This window comes from Molothrus aeneus, chromosome 16 (genome assembly GCF_037042795.1).
Source record: "Molothrus aeneus isolate 106 chromosome 16, BPBGC_Maene_1.0, whole genome shotgun sequence".
Taxonomy (NCBI): domain Eukaryota; kingdom Metazoa; phylum Chordata; class Aves; order Passeriformes; family Icteridae; genus Molothrus; species Molothrus aeneus.
This window is the reverse complement of record NC_089661.1, coordinates 948,512-973,468: the sequence shown is the minus strand read 5'-3', so window position 1 is coordinate 973,468 and position 24,957 is coordinate 948,512. Positions and strand designations below refer to the sequence as shown.

General features: G+C 50.1%; 1 protein-coding gene across 1 annotated transcript in view; it reads right to left on the bottom strand.

The window, feature by feature from the left end:
* Positions 1 to 255: 255 nt before the first annotated feature.
* TEDC2 (tubulin epsilon and delta complex 2) overlaps positions 256 to 24,957 on the bottom strand; it is a 34,324-nt gene continuing 9,622 nt past the window's right edge. The window contains exons 2-13 of the mRNA XM_066561132.1: positions 18,463 to 18,639; positions 9,545 to 9,775; positions 8,984 to 9,251; positions 8,798 to 8,896; positions 8,561 to 8,616; positions 7,429 to 8,104; positions 5,966 to 6,019; positions 4,044 to 4,128; positions 3,626 to 3,734; positions 3,311 to 3,412; positions 2,701 to 2,912; positions 256 to 472 (exon numbers count right to left, since the gene is read on the bottom strand). Coding sequence (XP_066417229.1) covers positions 329 to 472; positions 2,701 to 2,912; positions 3,311 to 3,412; positions 3,626 to 3,734; positions 4,044 to 4,128; positions 5,966 to 6,019; positions 7,429 to 8,104; positions 8,561 to 8,616; positions 8,798 to 8,896; positions 8,984 to 9,251; positions 9,545 to 9,775; positions 18,463 to 18,639 — 2,213 coding nt within the window. The 3' untranslated portion in view covers positions 256 to 328. The remainder of the gene's footprint in view (positions 473 to 2,700; positions 2,913 to 3,310; positions 3,413 to 3,625; positions 3,735 to 4,043; positions 4,129 to 5,965; positions 6,020 to 7,428; positions 8,105 to 8,560; positions 8,617 to 8,797; positions 8,897 to 8,983; positions 9,252 to 9,544; positions 9,776 to 18,462; positions 18,640 to 24,957) is intronic.

The following is a 24,957-nucleotide window of genomic DNA, read 5'->3' as shown; positions in this document are numbered from 1 at the left end:
ATTCCCTGTGTTCTGTCCCTCCAGGCCTTGTCCCCAGTCCCTCTGCAGCTCTCCTGGAGCCCCTTCAGGCCCTGCAAGGGGCTCTGAGGTGTCCCTGGAGCCTTCTCCTCTCCAGGTGAGCACCCCCAACTCTCTCTGGCTCCAGAGCAGAGGGGCTCCAGTCCTCCTGATACAAAAGGAAGTTAAAATAAAATAAAAAAAGCCCATAATGAAAACAACCCCCTGGAATTTAGCTGAATAAACAAGCAGAGTAAAGAAGTTCATAGAAAAGATTTATTGCTTGGAGCTGTCTTTGGCTCTGTGCAGGACTAGCAGGAGGCTCCCCAGCTCAGTCCAGCAGCTCGTCTCTCACCAGCACAGGGAAGCGCCGGCCCCCCTCACAGAGCTGGCTGTGGATGGCCCGGAACAGCCCTGCAGAGCCCTCCTGCCATGGCCTGGCCTCCAGGACAGGCAGCAGCTCTGCCATCATCACCTGCCAGAAGCAAAGGAGACACTGTCACCAGAGTCAGCAGCACTCTAGAACTCCTTGTAGTGGCTGCATAACAAGTGAAATCTAGTCAGAGCAGTATGACTAATAACAGGCTAATTGATTGATGGATACTTTCTTTTGTCATATTTAATAAAGGCAGAGTGGTTCATTTTCTGCTCATGAGCTCCCTCGGCAGCCACCCAGCATTTTCAGAGCAGAGTCAAGTGGCAGTGCTGCTGCCCTGCTGCAGGGAAGGCCCAGCACTGGGATGAGATCAGCATCCTGCAAGAAACTGCAGCTGGTGCTGGTTCAGGAGCTCTGCAGCCACACAGTGAGGTGTTCACTCACCCAAGGGTAAAGTTCAACCCCTCACTCAGCACTGTTCACATCACCTCCCAGTTATGCCAGAGGTGTGAGTGGCAACTCCAGCCCAAAGAGGCCACAGGGACTGCTCAGGCTGCCCAACATTCCCTGGCCTGGCTGCTGCTCTGTTAAGCCTATGCTGGGATCTCAGCCCATGCTGTCACACAACCCAGGGCAGCTCTGGGATTAGGACTCACTGACTGACAACTCAAGCACAGGTCACTTCAATCACTGGACAAAAGCTGATCTTTGGTACCCCACTCTTGAATTAATGCTTAGACAGACATTCTGCCTGGGATTTTCATTTTTTTCTTTTTTCATCTGGCATGAGGTTATGAAGTCTGAGCAGCCTGCACACCAAAACCCAGCCTGCTGCACACTGCCTGCTCAGGAGAGAGGACAACTGCATGTGTCAGCCACCTCCCTAAAGGCTGCCAGAGCTCCAGGAGTGTTTGGACAATGCTCTCAGGCAGAGGGTGGGATTCTTGGGCTGTCTGTGCAGGGCCAGGAGTTGGGTCTCTTCCAACTCAAAGTTATTCTGTGATTCCATGATTGTTCCCTGCTGGATGATACAGAGGAAGACCCAAACAGAATAGAGTACAGGATATCTGCAGGGGCTTCCCTCTCCTGTTCTACACAAGTCTCTGTGCAGGGATGGGGAGCAGGACACAGCTGCTCATCTCTGGGAAGTCTCTTTCTACAGACATGAAAGCTACCTAAGGGGAAAGCTGGCCCATGAAGGAGTGCTGCACTGCTCCACTTCCATCCACCTGCTCTGCTCCTGACACCTAAGAAGAAACAGATCTTCACCATCAAAGACAGGCTAAGAGCTCTAAGGAATTTCTATGATACTTGGCATTTCTCCATGGAAAGGCAGTGGACAGGCTTGGCCCAGAAACAGGCACATCCTTTTCTGGGGTATTTATCTTGTTCCATGCCCACTTACTTCACCTTATCCTGCACACTCTGCACAGGGCTGCTTCAGACCCTCAGGGCTCACATGGCACAAAGCATCTATTTGGGTACATGTGCAGAAGAAACTGTGTCAACCAACAGAGCAGCAGGAATCAGGCTTTGGTCACCATTTCATTTTGGGCAGACAAAAAAACCCCAAACTCTTCATAATCCATAATTCAGGATTATAATGCTGAAATCCCATTTGAAGTCAGGTAGCAATCTGTCTTCAGCCACAGGGCTGCAGACAGTTATTAATAATGCCTCTCTGGCTTACAAAAAAAAAGACTTTTCCAGAGTTTCTATCACTCAAGTCAGTGGCAAAGAATAGGTCAGAGGAGGAGATTTGATTTCATAGATCTTCTCTGCCCTTTGCTGCTGGCTGAGAAGAACAAGTAATCCCTGTGTGGCAAACTCTCTGCTCAGGCTGCTGAAGAAGCTGACACCTCCTACCCTGTTCTTACAGTCTCAGAATGGTAAAAGCAAGATTAGCAGCACAGTGGTTTGAGATTTAAAAGGAAAGGAACAGAGAACAGAGGAGCTCAGGTGCACAGCAGAAGCTGGAAGTTACACAGGGGGGAATGAGGGAGTGGGTGCCCTAATAGGGCTGTAAAGGCCTGACAAAAGGGGCATTATCAACAACATCCCCCACTGCCAAATTCTTTCAGAATACATAAATAAAATCTTATCAGGAGAGGGTCAGGCATGTAAGAGCCTCTGCTCTGACCCTAACAACAACAACAACAACAAAAGTCCCATTGACCAACAAAGAGAACACGGCATAAACACAAAAACATCACTGGAGGAACTTGCCATGCTGCTGCTGCCCATCAACACCTTGTACAACAGCTGCTGCCCCACAATTGTCCTTTTCCTTCCCTGCTCTGGGAGCACTGACACTTCTCCAGACTCACCTTTTGTAAGGCAATCTCTTGGTGCAGCATTGACACTTGCAGCTTCAAGGCAAACAGGTCCCTCAGCTCCTGGAGACTGGAGTAACAGAGGAGAGGCACAGCCAGCATGTCTGCACTGTCACATGTCTGTCCCCTGGCAGGGACACAGGCTGGAGAGCAGCTCCCCACATCCCCAGGGCAGTCTGGGCACAGCCTCAGCTGGGACTGCAGAGCTGCCAGGGTACAAGAAAGGGCAGGAGACAAAAACATACCAGTTAAATCTGTACTTGCATACTTTATGATCTACTTACTGTTCCCAGAAACTGATGACTAAAGACACTGTATTAATCAGGGTAAGCTCCTCACACATGGCACAATCAGGGCACCCTAAGCTGTGGCCTGCGTTGTCCCCTCCCCAGCCCACTTGAACTGTAACTGCAGTTCAAAGCTCCAGTCTCTCCTGAACACAGAGGGGGTGACACACAGGTACCACAGATTTGTTTGCCACCAGAGAATTAAGTTCTCCAATATCATAAAGATAACCAGGAGCAAAATGACCTTGGTCCAGTGTCCTGCACACAGATGGCAAAGGGCCACGTTCACACCTGACCACACACAGGGACTGTCTCACCTTCTTGCAGCAGCTGCAGCTTCTGCAGGCACTGGGACACTGTGCTTTGCAAATCCTCCAAGGTCAGAAGGCTTTCATACTCTCCTTGCAGAGTGGGAGGATCTACAAGAGAAGCAGAGAAAAAGTGTGAACACCGGAACCTTCCTCCCCTAACAGCTTCCAGAATGGCCTCAGGTTCACCAGCCTTCATTTCAGGCAGAGAATATTCCTGTCCCTCAGGTCCAGCACATCCCAAGAACACAAAACACGTGGAACTGAGCCCAAACCATCCTTATTCTACCTTGTGCCCTCCCACTGCTCTTTTTCCCTCCTTACCTACAGGCTCAGCTTCCATATACTTCCTCAGATGGAAGAGGACATCCTGGAGGCCCCTTAATTCCTCCTCTATCTCTGCAGGACTGGGGGTCAGCTTCGGGGAGCAAAACTCAAACAGCAGCAGCTTAAGGAAGGTTCCACAGAATGCTGAGCCCCAGGCCAGGCCAGCTGCAATCAGGACAGAGGGAAGTGGCACTGCAGGGGGAAGGTGAGGACAGCAAGCACAGCTGTGTAGGGCATGCTTGCCTTGTGGCCACGTTTGGCTGGATCAAAGTTTTGCAAGTGCCCAACAGCTGTACTGTGAGAAAACCCACTGCCTAGAGACCCAGCTGGAACTGCTGTTATTGGAGGCATAACTCTCTCCAGCTTGGAGCTCACTGCAGAGCAATTGCACCCAGTGCCTGCTAGGAAAGGATACGGTTGTGTGGATTCTCTCCATAAAACGGGTCCTTGCAGCTGCTGCATCTGCACTCGTTTGGCACAGGCGACATCTCTGCCATGCCCTGAAATTCCAAAGGGGCAGGAGGTGGAAGTTATGCTCCTTTGTACCAGACAGTGCTCACGCTGAGCTCTGACACACCAGTGTGGCACAGCAGTGCTTTAATTATAAGTGTCTCCCTCCCCCTCTCTCTCACAGGTTATTTACCAGCCATTCCCAACTCATTCCCACGGCTGCTCTCAGATCAACAAGGACACCCTGCAGAAAGCATCAGACCCTGCAGAAAGCATCAGACACTGCAAAGCACCTGTTACTCTCTCCTCTTGTTTTGAGGAGAAAGATCAGAAGACAGACAGCACATTTCCATAAGCAGAACGTGAACTTCTGGCACATCCCTCATGATGCTGTATTGTCCTGCCTGTCTTTATACCCCAGAGGAAACAACAAATCTTCCCTTCCTTTCTTGGGAGTAAGTCATTTGCATTTCTGTACATTGGTTCTGTTAGTATAGGTGTACCAAATAAAACAGCAGACAGGACAAACTACTCTCACCCAACTACTTCATATTCCAAACTTCCTCAAGATTCTTAATAATCTTTGGGGGGGGGGGGGGACAAAGTGGTATCTATGGCAAAGAGAATGACAGCAGCATGTCAGGGATGCAAGACAGAGGTCTAAGGGCAGTACCAGGAGGAAGCTGACTGGGACTTCACAACAGAGTCCACCAGTTTTTCAGATAAAGCACTGCACAAGTAACAGCACTACTGTTGAACTCTCTCACAGAGTTCAACATCCTCATGGATGCACAGTCCCCATGATATCCTTTCCTTAAGGACTGTCTCCCAAAACCAGCCACAGCAAGTGAGAGCCATCAGGAGGAAGCTTAAAATAGTTCTGCAGTGCCTGACTAACTCGAGTGTGCATGTGTCTTCTCTCTAGCCTAATGGATCTTTTAAATCATGTTAGAATCTGCAGATTTCAGAAATATGTTATGCAAAGAAGTGGCAAGGTTAATGGAACAGGAAAGAATAGAAGTTCCCAGGCAAGATGCAAATCCTCTACAAGAGATCTTTAGTGCAAAGGTTATTCTCAATCTGTTACTGAGTTGAAAGCAATAGTGAGAAGTATAAAATTACACCAAAGTGGTTGGAATGCTAAAAGACTCAATTTCAAAGTGAAAATTAAGGGTATAAAGTCTTTACAACTTGCAGAAAGGCAACTAACAAACTGGTGCCTGATAAATGACAGTTATCAAGAGGAGGAGGAATTCTTGAGGTCAGCACAAGGGGCTATAGTTAGATTTAAGAAAGGGTTTATGCTTAATATCTGAACAAAGCACATAATGAGCATCAGAGGAATTGTGGGAAACCCTTCCAGAAGACTGGAGAATGGACTAGAGCATGCAAGCCCCAACCTCTGGCACCATCCCTGCAGTAACACTGCAGCTGGCTTAGTGTATGAGTTCAGCAGCAGGAACCAGCCTCAGACACACACAGGAGTGCTGCTGCCAGGCTGCAAAGGCAGGCCAGGGATGGTCTGGGAAACTCTCATCGGATAGTGTATACAGACACCCATCCCACGGGGTGTCCTGCCTTCAACAGGTGTGTGCCACCAGCAGAGGCTTCTGCTGCACCCTCAAACCCACAATTAAAACATTCCAGGAACTTCATGACTCAGTGATTAACAGTAATTAGCACTCAAAGAACAAAAGTAGCACTAGTGGCCACAATAACAGAACACATCCTCAGCAGCAGCAGCCTTGCAGTACGAGAGCTCTTCCTGCTCCCAGTTCAGGCCCTGTGGGGTCACTGCCTCCCGGGCACAGAACAGCCACACCTGACCCCTCTCACAGCCCTGAAGCTCAGGGGAGTTCTGGGCTGAACTGGTCAGACTGGTCTTACCTGGAGTTCCTGGAATAGGCTTTCCTGTAGGGAAGGGGGAGCTTCAGCTGGCATCTGTGAAACAGGACAAGGATCAATCTTGGCAGCTGGAAAGCAATTAACTCAGCCTTGTCTTCCAACAGGGAAAATGGTGCTTTGTCAAAATCTGAAATTAATTTAGCTGCAATGGGAGATGTCAGCAACTCTGGAGATTGGATCCACCAACTCTCTTCAGATTGTCCTCAAGGAAGGAAGATTAGGTTGCTCATTGGACTCCACAGGCATCATGGAGCTGAGCTGGGAGAGCTCCTGCATCCTGGACCAATCAGAGGTTCATCCAGGGGGGGCAGCTGGGAGCAAAGCCATGGCACAGCAGAGTAAGACATGGAGACCACACCTGCAGGGAAACTGGTCTGGCATAGCCTCTTGCCCTGCCTCAGCTGGACAAGGCAGCTTTGCTTAGCACCGTGTCACACTCAGAGAAATAGGAAAGGGACAGTCCAGCTTCCACTGGGAATATGATTCTTACCCTGAAGCAGAATAATCCCTAAATTGTCCCTACAAAAACAGGAGGGTTGGCAGTTGTTAGTCACATGCAGACTAGGAATGCAAGGCCACAGCTGGGAATTTAAGTAAATGTTTGAATCCAGATCCCCGTTCCTACAGCAACTGTCACTGAAGTGTCCTGGGGCCCTTCCAATGCCAGTGAAAAGGGATCATTTCCTCCCTGCACAAACACAAGAGTTAGGTTGTGGTGGCTGAGAGAAATACTCCTCAAACCTTTCCAGATGCAGATTGAACTTCAGTGTTGTTAAAGCAAAAGAGGAAAGAAATTACTTAAACAAGACAGACTGGCATGAAGGCAAAGCCAATCTTCCAAGTATGTATTTTGCCACTTTTCCACAGAGAATCTCAGTAACATTCCCTTCATAATCCTTCCTGCACCAAACCCTTAAAACAACTGCACTTTAGTCAGTCCTGATTTGTGTAGTTACATGGGCAGTATGTTACAGGTTAACAGGGACAGCATCAAACCCAGATGCCATCACTCCAAACAGCACTGGGCACATGCTTGAGAGAGAGAGAGAGAAAAATCATGCATTATGTATTGTCACTGTGTAAAAAACAGAATAAATAAAAAAATCAATATGCTATAATAGAGAGTACACTCAGAGGAAAGCTAAGGCTCAAGAAAGCTCTATAGAGACAGCTTTCCAAAACACTCATAGGGGACTATGAAACATCAAAAGTCTTAATTGAAAGGCTTTCAAAGTCCCAGCCATCCAACAATAAGCCCTTAAAATGAAAACACTTACTTAACCACAATAAAGGCTTTTAAACTGTATAGGATCCTTCCTCTTGAGAGGGACGTGAGGAGGATGAAGCCAGGCTGGGACCCCCAGAGCAGCTACAGCCAGCAGGATCTGTACATGTGCCCGTGAGTATGGAGCAGAACAGGAGAGGCGCCCACCTCCCACACTTACCCCTTTTCCTGCAGGGTGCCTGTCCCTGGTGAGGTGCTCCTTCCCCATGCACCTGCAGCGTCCTCCTTTTTGCTGGACTCTCCCAGGAAACCACAACTTTTCTTCCCTGCATCAAGTAACTGCTTGCCAGCTACTGTGGAATTCTTTACTGCAGCTGAATCTCCTCCAGAAAAGCTTTGCTGCTCATTTGGGGCAGATTCAGACAAGCCAGGTGTCTCCTGGGGTTCAGCTGCAGCACTGACTTCTCTGGCACTGGCACCAGTTGCTGTCCTGTGACTCCTTCCTTGTTTGGAAGTCAGTCCTTTTGAGGAAATCTTCCCAGCTGTCCTGGGGCCTTGAGAAACACATCTGGCTGGGACTTTCCTTTGCAGTTTCTTCACATCTGGGTCAGTCCGATAAGGGGCTCTTAACTGGTATGGAGAGGGCTTCTTCAACAACAAAGGCTTTTTGCTTCCAGCTCTCACCTTCCTGCACTCAGGAACATCCTCAACAGGTACAGGCACCTGCTGCTCTTCAGCTTTCTTGGAAGCATGTGCCTCACCTGCCCATTTCTGTCCTCTAGCTCTCTGAGCCTCTAATGGAGTTTCCAAGATGCTTTTCCTGACCTTCAGTGCCTTCTCTAAGGCCCTGTTCAGCAGTTCCAGCTCCTCTAGCTCCTTGGGTGAAGGCCTGTCTTCTGCAAGAAGAGAAAACATGTCAGAAGGCTCAAACATGGATGTTCTCTATTTGACTCTTCACTTACTTGCTCTTCCAGGTGGCACAGAAGGAAACAAAACCTAATGACCGGTGCAGGGGCATTTTTTTAGCTGTGGGAACAGCCACTGCACAGAGGATGCAGGTAGGACTGCCAGAAGCTTTGAAGCCCCAGGATGGATGTGATCCACAGGAGGACACATCTCCCGAGCCAACCTCTACAATTGACATTTCCACACATGGGTCAGGCCCGCAGTCACTTTATTGCCGGCCTTGGCTAACGAGACACGACTCCAAGCTAACCCCAAGGAGGAGAGAGGGAGGAAAAAGGCAGAGGGGGTATTTAAGTGGATGCAGAGCATTGGAATAACTCCTAATACCCCAACTGGCCCGGGGCCGGTGTGACATGAGGGGGCACCGGCCCGGGGGAAGCGCTCACCATGCTCAGTGCTGGAGCCTGACTGTGGCTGTGGCCGCTCCTCTTCCTCATCATCCCTGGAGGGAACAAACAGCGACGGAGCCGGCGTCGCTGCCCCGGGACGGGACCAGCATCCCCGGCCCGCGGGGCCTCGGACACGGCTGCGGGACCAGCGCCCGGGCCGCCCTCCTCCCTGCGGGCCGCCCGGGGACGGAGGGGCCCGGGACGGGGCGCCACACACGCGGGTGCCGCACTCACCAGCGCCCCAGCAGCGCCCGGCTCCGCGCCGCCCGCCGCTCCAGCTCCCGCCGCCGCTCCGCGCCCTCGCCCAGCGCCGCCCTCAGCGCCGCCGCCGCCCTGCAAGGCCCAGCGCGGTCAGCGCCCCGCGGGACCCGACCCGGCCCGGCCCGGCCCGGCCCTGGCCCCCTGCCCCCTGCCCCTCACCTCCGGCCGCGGCCCGCAGGCAGCATTGGACCGGCCGCGGCCCCGCCGCTGCTCCCGCCGGCCCCGCGCTCCCCGCGGCCCGGCCAGGACCTGCAGCCGGGGCGGGGCCCGAGCGCGGCGGAGGCGGGAGCGGCCCCGGGGCTGAGGCGAGAGCGGCCCCCGGCCTGAGGCGAGAGCGGCCCCGGGGCTGAGGCGTTCCGGGCGTCTCCGGTGCCGCTCCCCGCAGCGCCGAGGGTGTCGGGCAGAGGGGTCCCTGTGGCCGCTGTGCCTGCCCGGCGCAGGCGGGACAGGGCCGGGGATGCCCCGCTGGGCCCGGGCAAGCTGCTTTTCCCTCCGCTGCCTTCGGCGCTTCCCTCTCTTTCCTACCCCCTCTAAGGGGGCTCGGGCGCCGCGGGCCTGTTCCACAGCCCGAGGTATTCGACCTCTCCTGGGGTCAGGACCCCATCGGGATTTGTTCCCTTCAGCCTTGGCAGTGGAGAACACAGATCCCGCGGCTGGAGGTGGAGCGGGCCCGGGCCGGTGCCGGGCGTCCGCCTCTCCCCCGGACCGTGGCAGAGCCACCTTCGGCCCAGCGCACGGCAAACTGCTGCTGCCGCCCGTGGTTTGCGTCAGCATAAAAAAGAATTTGTGGGGTTTTTTTGATGGAGAGGGGAATCTGCCTTGCTCTGCGGCTGTGGGAGCAGCCGGGTTGGTACCGCGGGCTCCGAGTGCTGCTGGATCCCGTCAGGATCAGCTCTCGCTGCGGAGCAGTGCAGTTCTCCAGAACAGCCCGTAGCTGGCACTCGGCATTGTCTGTTCAGGCAGCTAAAGAGCAGGAATCCAGTCCTCCCCCTTGCACAGCAGAATGAAAGTTAGCAAAAAGTTAGAAAGGAAGAAAGAAGTGGTTCTTTGCCTTCAATGGCTGAGTCTTGAGGTTGAGATGCTCGTGATTCTCTGCAACGACGTGACCACAGACTTTTTAAAAGAGAAGTTAAGAATTCCAGGTGATTCATCGAGACAAGACTTTAAAACCCCTATAAAATGTTACAAAATATCAGAAAAATCATCACACATCGTGAGTTCCCAGATTCGCGAACTCAACATTTTTCCAATTGTAATTTGCACTTTTGGCACTGGCAAAGAATCACTTTGCAACTGAATTTGGCAAACAGGCTGGCCCCTTCCTGCCGTGAATCGTGTAGAGAAGTGAGTTCACTGTCAGAACTCTGTGAACAGTTATGCTTCTGAGGCATGAGCCAAGGTAGAGCCCAGCTAGATATCCCTGGGCTCAGCGGGGCTGATGGGAATATCAGACACTCAGAAAATAATTTAATCAACAAAGTCACCAGGTGCAAAGCTGTGCGACCCTGGGAATCACAGCAGCAGAACAAGAAGAGCTCATTTTCAGACAGCTGCTTCTCTATAATAATTAAATATCCTGAATCAGAAGGGACACACAAGGATCACGAGTCCAGCTCCTGTCCCTGCACAGACATCCCAACAATCCCACCCTATGCCTGAGAACGGTGTCCAAAACACTCCTGGAGCTCTGGCAGCCTCGGGGCTGTGCCCATTCCCTGGGGAGCCTGGGCAGTGCCCAGCACCCTTTAGGGGAAGGAGCTTTTCCTAAAATCCAATCTAAACCTCCCCTGCACAGCTCCAGCCTTCCCTCATGTCCTGTCCCTGGTCACAGAGCAGAAATCAGAACTGGCCCTTGCTGCAGGCCCTGCTGAGCTCTGCCCTCAGTCTCCTTCAGGCTGAACAAACCGAGTGCCCTCAGCCACTCCTCACACAGCTCTAGTTTCCTCGAGACCCTTCACCATCCTTGAGTCTCTCCTTTGCTCTCCAGTAACTTTAGATCCTCCGGATACTGTGGTGCCCAAAGCTGTGCCCGGGGTAGGTGGATTCCTGCAGGCTGGGACTGGCCAGGAGATGGAGCCCTGGGCTCCCGGAGCCTCCAGCATCACCTGCTGTCCCAGGGGGAGCACAGCCTGGGCCGTGAGAGTGACACCTCTCCTCAGGCACCTGCATGCTGTCGGCATTTATTAAAAACAGTATTAAAAACAACCAGAAAAGGGATCAGGCTGCTGTAATCCGGGAAAGTCACCTGAGGCATGAAGCCTGCTGGAGCAGCACTACTGACACGGCTACCTTTTACATCAAGTCTCTGTGGTTTGGCAGTGGTAAAAATGATCCCCAAAACCCAAAGATCCCTTTGAACAGGAGATAAATCAAGTGTGTGCTCCTCCTGAGCCTCTGGTTTTATGCAGGCAGTAGAATTCCCCCCAACAGACAGGAAAGCTTTAATGCAGGCACTTTGCTGTTAAGCTGCACCTTGCTGGGAGGAAGGACAGATGAATATCTGCATGTTGGCTTAAAGTTTTAGGTGAGGCAAGGGCTGCTGCCATCACAAAATCAGGAAGGGCAGTGTGGCAGGGAGGGCAAGGCTTTACCTCGCCCCTTCCAGCTGCACCTTTGAGCACTGGTTAAACCATGGGTGAAACCTTGGCAGAGACGTTGGGGTGAGGTGAGAATTGGCAGGTGGAGAGCAGAAACTTCCTGACAGCTATAAAACCAGTCCTCTACTGATGCTCAGGGCTCAAACGTACTGACTCTGGACTCAGCTCAGCTGCTCTCACTCCCCTCCACACCTCTGTGATGGGCTGCTGCTGCCTCGCCTTCTGAGGCGTCTTGCAATAGGGCAGCAGCTGGGGAAATCAGTTCTTGCCTTCTCTTGTGGGTGGTTGGGTTTCCAGTGGATCATCTGACAAAGGCAGTTGAGGAAAAGGTCCCGGGTGTGTGTATTTAGCTCTTCACTGAGAGCATCTTGTGCTGGAGTGGGTAAATGCAGTGAAGAGCTGTATTCTGTTCATGTAGCAACAGGCCCTGCACCAGTTCAGGCACAGCTGGCATAGGAGACACTTGTGCCAGAGCCTGGATTTTGAGCTAACAGAGTCTGAACTGTGTTTCTGCTTCATGACATTTGCTTGCTGGGAAAATGCTGGCTCAACCTGGCACCCATGCTAAGTAACATTTCAACTGGTGCAAAAATTTAGTTACAAAAGACAGGTTAAAATACTTGTGTGATGTACAAGGGACTGTTGCTGGTACACAGCTCTGGCACCAGTTATTTTTGGGCCTGAAGCCCTGAGAATCTTACATAGGTGAGATGTAATGGAAGTTAAAATGTCAGCACTCATTCACTGGTCAGGCTGAAAGGTGCCAGGTGATATTCTGCCATCTGTATTTCTATTTTTCTGAGAGCCCAACTCTTAAATACCTGTCAGCTAATAAAAATAACTGTCCAGGCACTGGGATCTCCTGCTGGGTGCCTAAAGCTCTTTGAAAGCCGTGCCCATAACCCATCATGGTAGGATTCCCTGGGGTAAAATTCAAGTAGACATCACTTAGCAACAAGAAGAGAAAAAAATTAAGCCAGGAGATAAACTTAATCACTAATACACCTCCCCACACTTTCTATATTATTATTATATTATATTATATTATATTATATTATATTATATTATATTATATTATATTATATTACATTACATTATATTACATTATTCCATGAGCTGTGCTCCTCCTGTGTGCTGCCCGTGGGGATCAGTGCTCTTTGCTGAACTGACACAGGAAAATCCTCCCTATGTACACGGACATGTTGTGGCTTAAACCCAGCCAGCAACTCAGCCCTACACTACTCACTCCCCCCTTCCCAATGGGACAAGGGAGAGCATTGTAAAAGTGAGAAAAGTCATGGGTTGAGATAAAGACAGTTTAACAGGGAAAGCAAAGGCCATGCAAGAAAAGCAGAACCAGGAATTCATTCCCTGCATCTCCTGGGCAGGCAGGTATTCAACCATCACCAGGGCAGCAGGACTGTCTCAGGACTGTTCCTTGTGATAGGAAAGGTGCGTGCTAATGTCTTTACACACAGTTCATGGGTGAGGGGATGGGTGTTAATGTCTTTGAAATGTTTCTTAATGTCTCTACCAGCTTCAAGTGAGGCCTCAGGATTTAGCTTTTATAGTCTTCAGATTCTGTGCTGCTTTAGTGTGCATTTCTGATCTTCATATTAGAAGATAGTATGCTCTCTTTACCAAGTAGCTTAGACTAAACAATTCCTTCTCTAGCTGGAGACCAAGGACAAATGATCCAAATCTCAGGCCCAAGAGCACAAACAACGTGGACTGGAGAGAGAAAAACAAGGAGGATGGGACTTCATGGGCTAAAGCTGTAACTGGACAATTAACTCCAATATACAAATGGAGCAGAACTCATAAAAGTGAGAGACCCCGTGCCCGGCCGTGCATTTTGTGACCATTTTGGTTCATCTTGGGTGCAGCCCTGGCTGGGCTCTTGTGTTGCCCAAGGTGGATCCATTGAGGCCTTCTAATAAATCCCTACTTTATTCTTTAGCTCTGCCCAGTCTCTGTTCTAGGGCAGCCTGCAGCAGGTTTGTTACAGAGCCCAGACAGCTCTGACTCCTGAAACAGACAAGTGGGTCTGCACGAGCTTGAGTTTCTGAACTTTGGAGTAAAATGACAGGTTCAAGGGGGAGAGGTGCTAGGCTGTTCAGGAAGGCTGTGCCTTCCTTAGTGCCTCAGCAATGGGGAAGGAAGAGGGCAACATGTTGGCTGGGAGTTTGTGATAAAAGGAGGCTGTGCCCTCTGAAACCTCAGGAGGGAAAATCCCACAGGCATGTGCCCTGGTGGACTTTCTGCCTTTATTCGAATAAAGTTTCAGGATTCCTCTGTCTCCCTTATGGACCCAGGCTTTTCATAGTGGGATTTTTCATACAAGTCCAACCATTAACCCACTACTAAACCACATCCCCAGGTGCCACATCTACATCTTTTTTGAACACCTCCGGGCTGGTGACTCTATCACTGCCCTGGGCAGCCTGTGCCAGTGCCTGACTACCCTTACAGTGATTAAATTTTTTTCTAATATCCAATCTAAACCTCACCTGGCAGAACCTGATGTTGCTTCAGCTTCAGCTGGCTAGGTGAAAAATGCTGACAGCAGGGACACTTTCACCGGGAAACAGTCTGTATCCTCACCCTCCTCCTGAATGTTACATTGGATCAGCCCTGTTTGAAACAAAACAGGGAGGACAAAGGAAGTCTTCTGGGTATGAAACCATGGAACAGATTGTCAGGAAAATTAATCCAAAAACACCAGAGATTTTTGTCCAAAAAGGAGACAGAGAAGTCTCGTAACTTTATTTGAATAAAGGGAGAGGCTGTGGGGCATTCCCCTGGAGTCTCTCTAATTTTTGGAGCATGCAGCCTCCTTTTTATTTTAATTTCCTGGCCGCATGTCACTCTTTCTTTCCCCATTGGCTGAGGTACTTGACAGGTACAGGCTTTCTGAAATGCCCAATACCTGAAACACTAATACCACCTTCTAATATATAACTCCCCACCATTGTCTTTTCATTGTTGTCGCTCAGTGGAATTTCTTAGGGATTTTATGGTTCTTCCCATTGTTTCTTTCATCTCTCAGTATTCAATTTGATTTATCAGCAGACCTAAAGTTTGTTCACAGAGACAAATCTCTCATTCCATTTATCAATCAGTGAAGTCCTTCCCATTGTTTCTTTTATCTCTCAGTATCTAGCTTTATTTACCAGCAGATCCACAGTTTGTTTGCAAAGACAAGTCCCTCATTCCTGTCAAGGTGGTGCTACAGTGCATATTGAAGTTGGAAAAGACTGCAGCTGAGGTGAGGAGATCCAAAAGAAAAGGGGATTCCTTCCAAACGTGGTCTCCGTGTCCGTCTCGGAGCTGGGGCCCGGGGAGCTCGCAGTGCGGGAGCGCCGCTGGGTTTCGCTGTCCCGCCGCCCTCGGGCCCAGCGCTGCTGGCTCGGTGCTGCCGCTCCCTCACCGGGACACGGAGCTGCTGGGATGAGCCTTCTGCAGAGACTCTGGTGTCACTGCTGGGGCAGGGCAGGGACGGGAGGAGCCGCTGTCCCACAACAATTCGTGCGCACGGTAGCGGCCAAAGCCCCGGGCTGCGGTGCAGGTGATCCCTGGCCGGGCTGTGCAAATCCGGGCTGGCTCTCAGGAGATCCTGTCTGCCCGTACGGGAAGGAGGTGAGGAACCCTGGTTTGGTGTTTCAGCAAGGAGAGCTGGGCTGTGGAGTGAGACCTGGGCAGAGGGAAGGTTGTGAATCTGGAGATTTGGCCAGGCTGTTTGGAAAACATCTGCAGCAATTCATCAGTAGCCCCTGAGAGCACCATGTGCAGGAGTGTTCTGTCGTACTCTGCCGGTGGGGTTCTTTGACTGCAGTAACAAGAGGGTCTTTCCTCCCTCCTTTCTGTGGAAAATGATGCATTTAACACATGCAGGTCCCCATAAAGCCAGGCCAGGAGTTATAAACCACAGGGAAAGCAGTGGATTAATACCGCCCCTGGGGACTGAATGTGTTAAGGATCATCACATTAACACATCTTCAAAATCCTGAGCCCAGGCTGAGGTCTCAGTTCACACCAAATGAAAACCATGTCTCTTGGAGCTTTTGGACAAGGGAAGAACCTTGCCCAGTTTGCAGAGTCACCCATAGCACTGAGGTATTTATGGGCCTATTTTGCCCTCCAGGCTTCTCGCTACCTGATTTACAATCTGGGAAAATGCAGCCAAATGGAAAACTGAGAGATCTTTCCTTTTTTTTGTCTCTGGCCTTCTCACAGGACAGACTGTTGGAGATGGGGTTCCTGTGGGACAAAGAATTGTCCCATCCATTGACCCGGGCTTCTCCTGCTGAGGCTTCATGCAAGGCCTTAAACAATCCTGGGACCAAGTGTGGCTGTGAGATTTCATGCTCTGACTGTTTGCACAGCACCATTAATTCCCTGGAAAGTGCAGCTTCTGGGAAGGGGGGGTGAACGCTGGGCTCATCAACACTGGAGGGTGTGGATACTGAAGTTTGCATGAGTTAAACAAAAAAAAAAAAAAAGAAGCTATTAGCAAAACTTACAGGAAAAAAGAACAAAAACAAACATCACCAGGAATGAAATGCGAAGATCTGAGCTCTGGGGAAGTTTGAGCCTTATGGAGGATGGAGAGGGGCAAGGGCCAAAGACAGGTATCTTTTTATTTCCCTCAGAATTGCCAATAAAGCGTAGAACAAATGTATTTTCTTGTCTTCCATTATAATACTCCTGGATAAAAGCTAAAACACTGCTGGCTGCTTCTTGGGGAAAGTTCAAACGTGGAGCATGCACACCTTGGAGAGGTAAGGCGAGACTCAAACATATTCACATCTATTCCCAAATGTTTGCCTTCTACCTGAAGAAAAGAACTCCAAGCCTTTAACTTTGACATGGCCTAGATTTTCCATCTCAGGACATTTTGGGCCAGCACAATAAGGGTTGTTTGGGAGGTGTCTGTGCAGGGGATGGAGCAGAGCACAGATGAGTTCAGCCTGACCACCATGCTGCCCCAGTGCCTCTGCCAGCTCTGCAGGCATCTCCCCATGGCCCCTTTCTGCCCACTGGCAGCAACTGCTCAAACTGGGCCCTGCAGCAGGAGCTCCTGCTGGCTGCTGCCCAGCTACCAGCTGCCTGCTGAAGGAGCAGATGCCTGTGCTGTGTGAGCAGGCCCTGATGGGACCATGTGTGGTCCTGGTGGAGGTGGTCCTGTGGTACAGAAAACTAAAACCAGTGAAAGTCCATGCAGTATATGGTAGAGATAATTCATGCTATTTACGTATAAAATATTGTAAAATCCAAGCTATGTCTTTTGACCACCCCAGCCAGGAGCAGAGTCTTATTTTCATTCAATTAGTTCCCGGATCACGTTAAGATAATATCAAGTCTGTTAATGTAAGAATGGAACCTTCCTGGGCCATGATCACTGACTTCCCTGCAATGTCCAGGCCACTCAAGGGTGATCTGCACCTCGAAGATTGCATTGACTACCAGTGCCACCCTTTACATGTGAATGCCAACTTCTCTGACTTCTCCGGAGTGCTCTGACAACATCCAGACACCTGGAACCAGACTTTTGTCTATCCCTGCACATGTATGGCCCCAGTTCTGCATGTGAAGAGACACAAAGGAACATTCGGTCATTTCTGCCTCAGGCAGAATAAACTGTATAAAAGCTCACTGCACGAAGCAGTCGAAGTGAACTGAAGGGGAGACTCTGACATTTTGGTGGTCAGATCCAGGTTCACCCAGTGCCAATCCCAGGGCTGATGCTGCCTTGGCTGTGGTGGCTTTTTTTCCTTGAAATTCTGTTTTGCTGACCATCTAATAAATCATTGCTAAATTTTCTTATAAATTTGGCTTCCGATTTGATCATTTATAACAATTTGGTGACAGCCTGAAGTGATTTGATACTGGGGTTCGGGACCCCCTTTTCCACCCGGGGGGCACCCCACTGATTTCAGCGGCCCAAGTGGGATTGGATTCCAAAAAACCCAATCAAATTCACAAAGAGCCGCAACCGGAGCCGCGAGCCGTAACTGGAGTCGCGAGCCGCAAACGGAATTACAGGCAAGGGAGATAAAAGGGCCCAATTCTCGGCAAGCTCGGAACGATCTAGAGAGATCTTCGAGACCCAAGGTTTTTTCACTCGTAAAAATCAACGTGCACGAAGAAATCCACATGGGAAAAAGAACCATAAGTGTCGTGTGGTTGGGTGGAGCATGATTGGACATGTGTGTGAGATGTGACGTTGTCACGGGGCGAGTGCAGACCCCAAGATCGCATTTCCACGATTCCGCGAGGAACATGGTTGGTCGCGGGGGGAGCGGAAGGCTTTGCCGGACACACACGAGACCCAGGGCTCGGGGGGGAGTCTAGGGGGAAAACCGTTCACGGTTGGGATCAGGAGGGGAGAGAGACAAACCTGGAAAACTCCAGGAACCCATCTGCCTTCTGAAACCGGAGGAAACAGGTAAAAAAAATCTGCCCAAAAGGTCGGCAGAGCGGTTCGCTGTTCGACTAAGTCAGGCTGGCAGCTTTTCGTGAGCCAGAAAACCCGACATCAGAGAGAAAGACGGGACCCGCGACGGACATCCCGGTGAAACGAGAAAGGTAAGAAAAATCGTAACACTTCTTGAGAAAATGGGGTTGGGAAAAAACAGACTCCAGAGAAAAGCTCAGGAAAAACCCTCCCAGGTCCCTGGAAGAATTCTACCAGAAATCCCCATAGATAGTTCCCTGGGGTGGATGCTGGAACACTGGGACAAAAACCCGTGGAGGGTGGGAAAGTCCAAGGAAAGAATGATCCATTTTTGTATGGAAAAATGGGGAGGGAGGAAGATCAGAAAATATGTGGTCTGGCCGATATTTGGCACGTTTGAAACCTGGACTTGTGAGTCTTTGTATGACCATGTGGCCAGTTGCAGCCCACGGGATCCTGAGGAAATCGAGTACGCCGACACGTGGAGGCATGCTTGTGCGGGTCTATACCTGGTATGAGCTATCCAGCGCGTGGCAAAAGTGGGAAAGGAATGGGAACCGTTGGAAAATCTTCCACCCCCTTACCTTGTGGCCCCGCAGCAGCCTGATCCTGAGCAGGCACAAGCAGCATCAGGAATGCCTCCCGAGGCGGGGGCTCCACAAGCTCAGGTGACCGCACCGCTGCCGCCACAGGAGCAGGTGGCGGCTTCCGCTTTCCCACATGGCCACGCAGCAGCAGAGCAGCCGTGCCCGCAGGCGTCTCTGAAAATCAAGGAAAGAAAGGTGGACGTCTCTACGGACATCTCTACCCCGGCATGCCGAACGAGGCAGAGAACACGGAGGGCGACCACGGGGGAAAGTGGGGACGAGGAGGAAAAACCTGGCATCTATCCCTTATGGGAGGTGCCGAGAGCTCCGGGGGTGATTGGATACGTGCACACCCCGATTGACACCAGTGATGTAAGGGCGTTCAGAAAGGAAATGGGAAAATTAATGGATGATCCTTTGGGGGTGGTGGAGAGGTTGGATGAATTTTTGGGAACCAGCATATACACCTATGAGGATCTCCAAGCGATCTTAAGATCACTGTTTAACAACAAGGAGAGAGACATGATCCGGGTAGCTGCGATCAAGGATTGGGAAAAACAGAACCCAAATGGGGGGGCCAGGGAGGAATGGTGGCCAAACCAGAAGCTGTCTTGGGAAGCCCAGACAGAAGAGGGGAGGCAGAAAATGATAAATTTAGGAAATATGGTCATTCAAGGTATCCGGGAGGTGGTACCGAAGGGGCAGAACATGAGCAAGGTACTCAGAGAATGTCAGGGGAAAGATGAAACCCCCACAGAGTAGTTGGAAAGGCTCTGGAAGGGTCTGAGAATGTATTCAGGAACAGACCCTGACTCCCCGGTGGGAATGGTCTTGTTGAAAATGCAGTTTGTGGCGAAGTCTTGGGAAGATATTCAGAAAAAGCTGGAGAAAATAGATGGGTGGCAAGAGCAGGGGTTGCAGGAACTGCTGCAGGAAGCCCAGAAAGTGTACATGAGATGGGATGAGGAAAAACAGAAGATTCAAGCCAAGGTTCTGGTGGCGGCAGTAAGGGAGGCACAAAAGCAGGAGCAGGGGAAAGACACGGTGAAAAAAGGCACCGGCAAAGAAACCGAGTCTGTCCCAGGAGAAGGGCTCGGGTGAGCAGAAGCGGGACTTTGAGTGCTTTTACTGCAAACAGAAGGGGCATATCCGACAGAATTGTCCCAACAAAGCCAAGGACCAGGCAATGTTTCAGGAGGATTAGGGGTGTCAGGGGCTTTTCAGTTTGGGGTCTGGAACATCGAGGGAGCCCTTGATAAAACTAAGGGTGGGACCCCACAGGGAAGAAATGTGGTTTATGGTGGATTCGGGGCGGAATGGACAACGGTGCTACAGTTACCAAAGGGGTGCTCTCTGAGCAAGGACTCCATGATGGTAACTGGGGCAAAAGGGGAACCTTTTGAGGTTTCAATCATAAAAAATGTAGAAATAGACACGGGAAACAGAAAACACAACGGAAATATATTGTTGGCCAAAGGCACGGACTTCAATTTACTGAGGCGGGACATGATGGTTGCTCTGGGAATTGGGTTAGCGGTGGAAAGATCCCAGCTCAAGGTGAGACTTTATAGCCTCACTGTTCCAGACAGGGAAAAGATAGATCCGAGGTGTGGTATGTTCAGGGGGAAGCTGGGAGGCTGGACATAGAACCAATTCAGGTTGAAATTGAAAGACCAGAAGACCCAATACGGGTCAAACAATATCCCCTCTCCATGGAAGGGAGGAGGGGTTTGAAACCAGTGATCAATGAATTAATAAAGAAAGGGACACTGGAGCCGTGGATGTCAAGACACGACACCCCAATTTTGGCAGTGAGAAAATCAAACGGCAGCTTTAGGCTGGTGCGGGACTTGCAGGCTGTGAATCAGAGACCTAAGACTTTGTTCCCGTTTCAAATCCTTACACATTGTTGAAGAGTGTTTCTCCTGAGGACACTTGATACAGTGTAATTGACTAAAAAGACACTTTCTGGACCTGCCCCTCTCACTGAGGACAGCCACGATTATTTCGATTATTTCGCGTTTCAGTGGGAAAACCCGGAGACGAACAGAAATCAGCAACTCAGGTGGACTTCGTTGCCTCAGGGCTTTGTGGACTCTCCAAACTTATTTGGACAGGCACTTGAACAGGTTTTAAGCCATTTTGTACCAATCGAAGGGACAAAGCTTCTACAGTATGTAGATGATTTGTTGGTCACTGGTCAAAGGGAGGAAGCAGTAAGGACAAGCACAACTGAGCTTTTGAACTTCTTGGGAGAAAGGGGGTTGAAGGTTTCAAAGTCAAAGTTGCAGTTCACAGAGCCCAAGGTCAGTTACTTGGGACATTGGTTAACCAAGGGCAAAAAGAAATTGGACCTGGAGAGGGTGGCAGGGATTATTGCCTTGCCACCTCCGCAGACAAAAAGGGAGGTCAGGCAGCTTTTGGGGTTGTTGGGATATTGCTGGCAGTAGATTGAAGGTTACAGTGAAATTTCTATATGAAAAACTCACCACGGACCAGATCAAATGGACATAGGAGGATGAAGAGGAATTTAAGGGAGTCAAGGAGGCACTCACAGCAGCACCAGTGCTGAGCCTCCCTGACATGAGAAAACCCTTTCAGTTGTTTGTGGATGCTAGCAATCACACAGCACACAGGGTGCTGACGCAGGACTGGGGAGGGTCAGGAAACCGGTGGGTTACTTGTCCCGGCTTTTGGACCCGGTCAGCAGGGGTTGGCCCACGTGCTTGCAGGCAATTATGGCAGTGGCTTTGCTAGTGGAGGAGGCAAAGAAGGTAACCTTCGGGGCACCTCTGGTGGTATTTGCACCGCACAACGTGCGGGGCATATTACAGCAGAAAACAGACAAATGGCTCACTGATGCAAAGTTGCTGAAGTATGAAGCCATTTTGATTCACTCACAGGACTTGGAACTGAGAACTATGACTGCGCAGAACCCTGCGCAGTTTCTGTTTGGGAAGCTGCAGAGGAGTTGGTTCATGACTGCATGGAGGTGGTTGAGTTACAGACCAAAATCAGAGAGGATTTGGAAGAGGAAGAATTGGATGAGGGAGAAAGTGGTTTATGGATGGGTCGAGCAGAGTGATTGAGGGGGAAAGGAAATTGGGATATGCAGTCGTGGATGGGAGAACAGGAAAGGTGATTGAGGCAGGTCCTCTGAATGCGAGCTGGTCTGCACAAGCATGCGAACTGAACGCAGTTCTGAGAGCATTGAAGGGACTGAAAGGGAAAAAAGGAACGATTTTCACAGATTCAAGGTATGCCTTTGGGGTGGTTCACACATTTGGGAAAATTTGGGAGGTAAGGGGACTGATCAACATGAGAGGAAAGGGACTGATGCACGGGGAGTTAATCCAGCAAATTTTAGAAGCTCTAAGGGGGCCAGAGGAAATTGCGGTGGTTCATCGAAGGGACATCAGGCAGGAATTCAGTTCCGGACCAGAGGGAACAACTTGGCAGACCAGGAGGTCAAAATCGCGGCGTTGATGATGGTGAGTACCCCAGAGATTGAACGGGAAGAAACCCCTGATGATCCTCCTCAGCTCTCCCAAAAAGAGATTGAATGTTATGAGAAAATCGGAGGAAAATTGGGGTAAGGTAAGTGGAAATTACCTGACGAGAGAGAATTGGTTTCCAGAGATTTTACCAGAAGGATTTTGTGGAAATTGCACCAGAAAACACATTGGGGGGCACAAGCCCTGGTGGAACAATTTTTGAAATTTTTCGGATGCAAGGGAATTTATGAATTGGCAAAACAAGAGGTACAAGGGTGCCTGATTTGTCAAAGGGTAAACAAATCAAGAGCCAAACAGGCTGCCCTGGGAAGTCGCCCCATTGCGTACCGACCATTTGAAAGAATCCAAGTTGATTTCATGGAGTTGCCAAAAGTGGGAAGGTTCAAATTTGTACTGGTAATTGTGGACAAATTGATTCATTGGGTGGTGGCCTTTCCCAGCTCATGAGCAACAGCCCAGACTGTGGCCAGAAAATTATTAGAGGAGATTGTACCCCGTTATGGGGTAGTGAACTGCATTGATTCAGATCAAGGATACATTTCACATCGAAGGTTATTAAGCAGATGGCTGATGCACTGGGCATCCGATGGGAGTACCAGACACCGTGGCACTCCCAGAGTTCAGGACAGGTGGAAAGAATGAATCAGACCTTGAAGGCACAGTTATCTAAATTAATTTTAGAGACAAAGATGTCCTGGCTGAAGTGCCTGCCCTTGGCACTGCTTAATATCCGAACCATGCCTCACTTGGAGATGGGGCTCTCACCCTTTGAAATGTTATATGGGATGCCATAAAGACACGGGATGCTGTATTTGTCTAGGTTTAGAGCAAATTTGGGACAGAATCCCCTAGAGGAGCTCCGGTAGGAAAGCAGATCTAATCGGCCCCTCCCCCCAACTGGTCTGGGAGAAAATACCTCCTCGGAGAAAGGTGGGAAAAAACTGTTTATTAAACAATAAAACCTAAACAATATCAAACGATAAAATTTCTTGCCACTCCAAAAGAGATGACAAACTGAGAAAGTCCCTCCCTGTGTTGCGGCTCAGCTCACTCAGTTTCTGATCAGTCTCTCTGGTGCTGGAAATGTTGCAGGCCAGGCCCGGCCTGGTGGGCCACAGATGCAGCTGCTGGTGCTCCCCTGGGTGTTCAGTCCAGAGCAGGTTTCAAGAGGTCCAAGGAAAAGGGAAAAAAACCAAAAGTCTAGGGAACTTCTTTGCTTTAGCTAGCTAAAACTAACTAAAAGCAAAAAAGAGCTCTGTTCTGCTGTCTGTCTATCTGCAGACAACACAATCCAGGAGCAGGAATGTGGAGGAGTGAGGGCAGTGTCTGAAAAGAACTGCTGCTTCTTCTCTTCCCCCCCTTCACTCTCTGGAACACTCTTAAAGGTGCAAAACTTATTATTCAACATAAACAGAATGAGACGATTGGGGATAAAAGCATCATATAGTCAACCAGGACAGATGCCAGTGGGACACCCCAGGTTTGAGGATGGTCAAATTCAACCATAACTGGTTGCAATCAACAGGAATTTGCGGGAACTCAGGAAACAGGGAATAGTGGCCCAGAGCGCTCCTCTGGGATTCGCTATTTCCAAAATCAAACCAGGTGACAAAGTTTTTGTGGAAGTGTGGAAAGAGGTGCCACTCTCTCCTCACTGGGAAGGTCCTTTTCTTGTGCTCCTGACAACAGACATGGCCATTCGGACAGCAGAGAAAGGCTGGACGCACGCGTCTAGGGTGAAGAAAGTCAAACCGCAGGAGGAAGCGCCCGAGTGGAAGGTCACTTCTTCCCCCGGCGACTTGAAGATCCAACTCCAACGTCCTCATAAATGACCGACAGCGAGCGGATAAGTTGTATACTGTCAGATTGTGTATGCTACCCTTTTGTACACTTTAAGTGTGAATATTGTCAAGGGGTTTTTGTTATTCATTGTAGAAGGGGACAGAGGCCAAAGGGACTGTGTACTCAGTGTTTAGAGGAGGAGCTTGAATTGACTGACCGTATCCTGACCTTAGCCACCAATTTGGGAATCATTGAATTGGACTCACAGGAGTGGTTTCACATTTTTCAAAACGGGGTGCATGGGAAACTTAGATCACAAGCAGAAATTTTGGATGTGGAGTGCCGGAAATCCATCAGGGTCCCGCGCAGTTCTGATGCAATCAGAGTGTCACGGTGGGGCACCTTTAAGAGGAGGTATGCGGCTAGGTCCGAAGGTGTCCTCCCTGAAGAATTCTCCTGCTGCCGTGAAGATGGTCTTCCTCGCCGCTGGTGGCACCCCAGGGGCAGAGGCAAAGGCAGAGGAGCATGCCTGGTGGGAATCCTGATCGGCCTGAGCCTAGTCGTGGCGGGATGCAGAGTCTGCACACTGAGGTCCCGAGGAAAGGCGGAAGCTACAGCTCCACGGACAAGTGTGAAAAGTGCACTTAGGTGGTCCCCAGTGGCAGGGGACAGGGGACTCTCAGCATACCAAGCCCCAAGAGAATGTCTCAGAGAAACTGGCAGGTACTGTTGGAAGAATGACACTCGGGTGAAATTATGTGAATTGGAGATCGGGACTTCGTGTATCAATCCCGAGGCTGGGCTAAGGAACGGGCAGTCAAATGAATACAAGCATCAAATACGAATTGTGGAACTGATGTCAATCCCCATTTGTAACCAATGTAACCAAACCATGTGGGTCGGGGGGAAGACAGAATCTATCTTTATCTTTATCTTTATCACCAGGTGAACCCATTGTGCTGTGACAATGTAAGGCTGGGAATATGCATGATGAATGGGAAAATGTACTGGATGGCGAGGAATACAAAATTTTACAACAAATTTACCTGGAACAAGGACCCACTCATACTGGACCTGGCACTGGCAAATGATGACAGGGTGTGCCTTCAATATGACAGGGTTGTTTGTTTCACGAAAATTATGAGATTCCTGAGAGAAGAATGAGAGAGATAACTCAGGAACTGAGGTGAAGGGA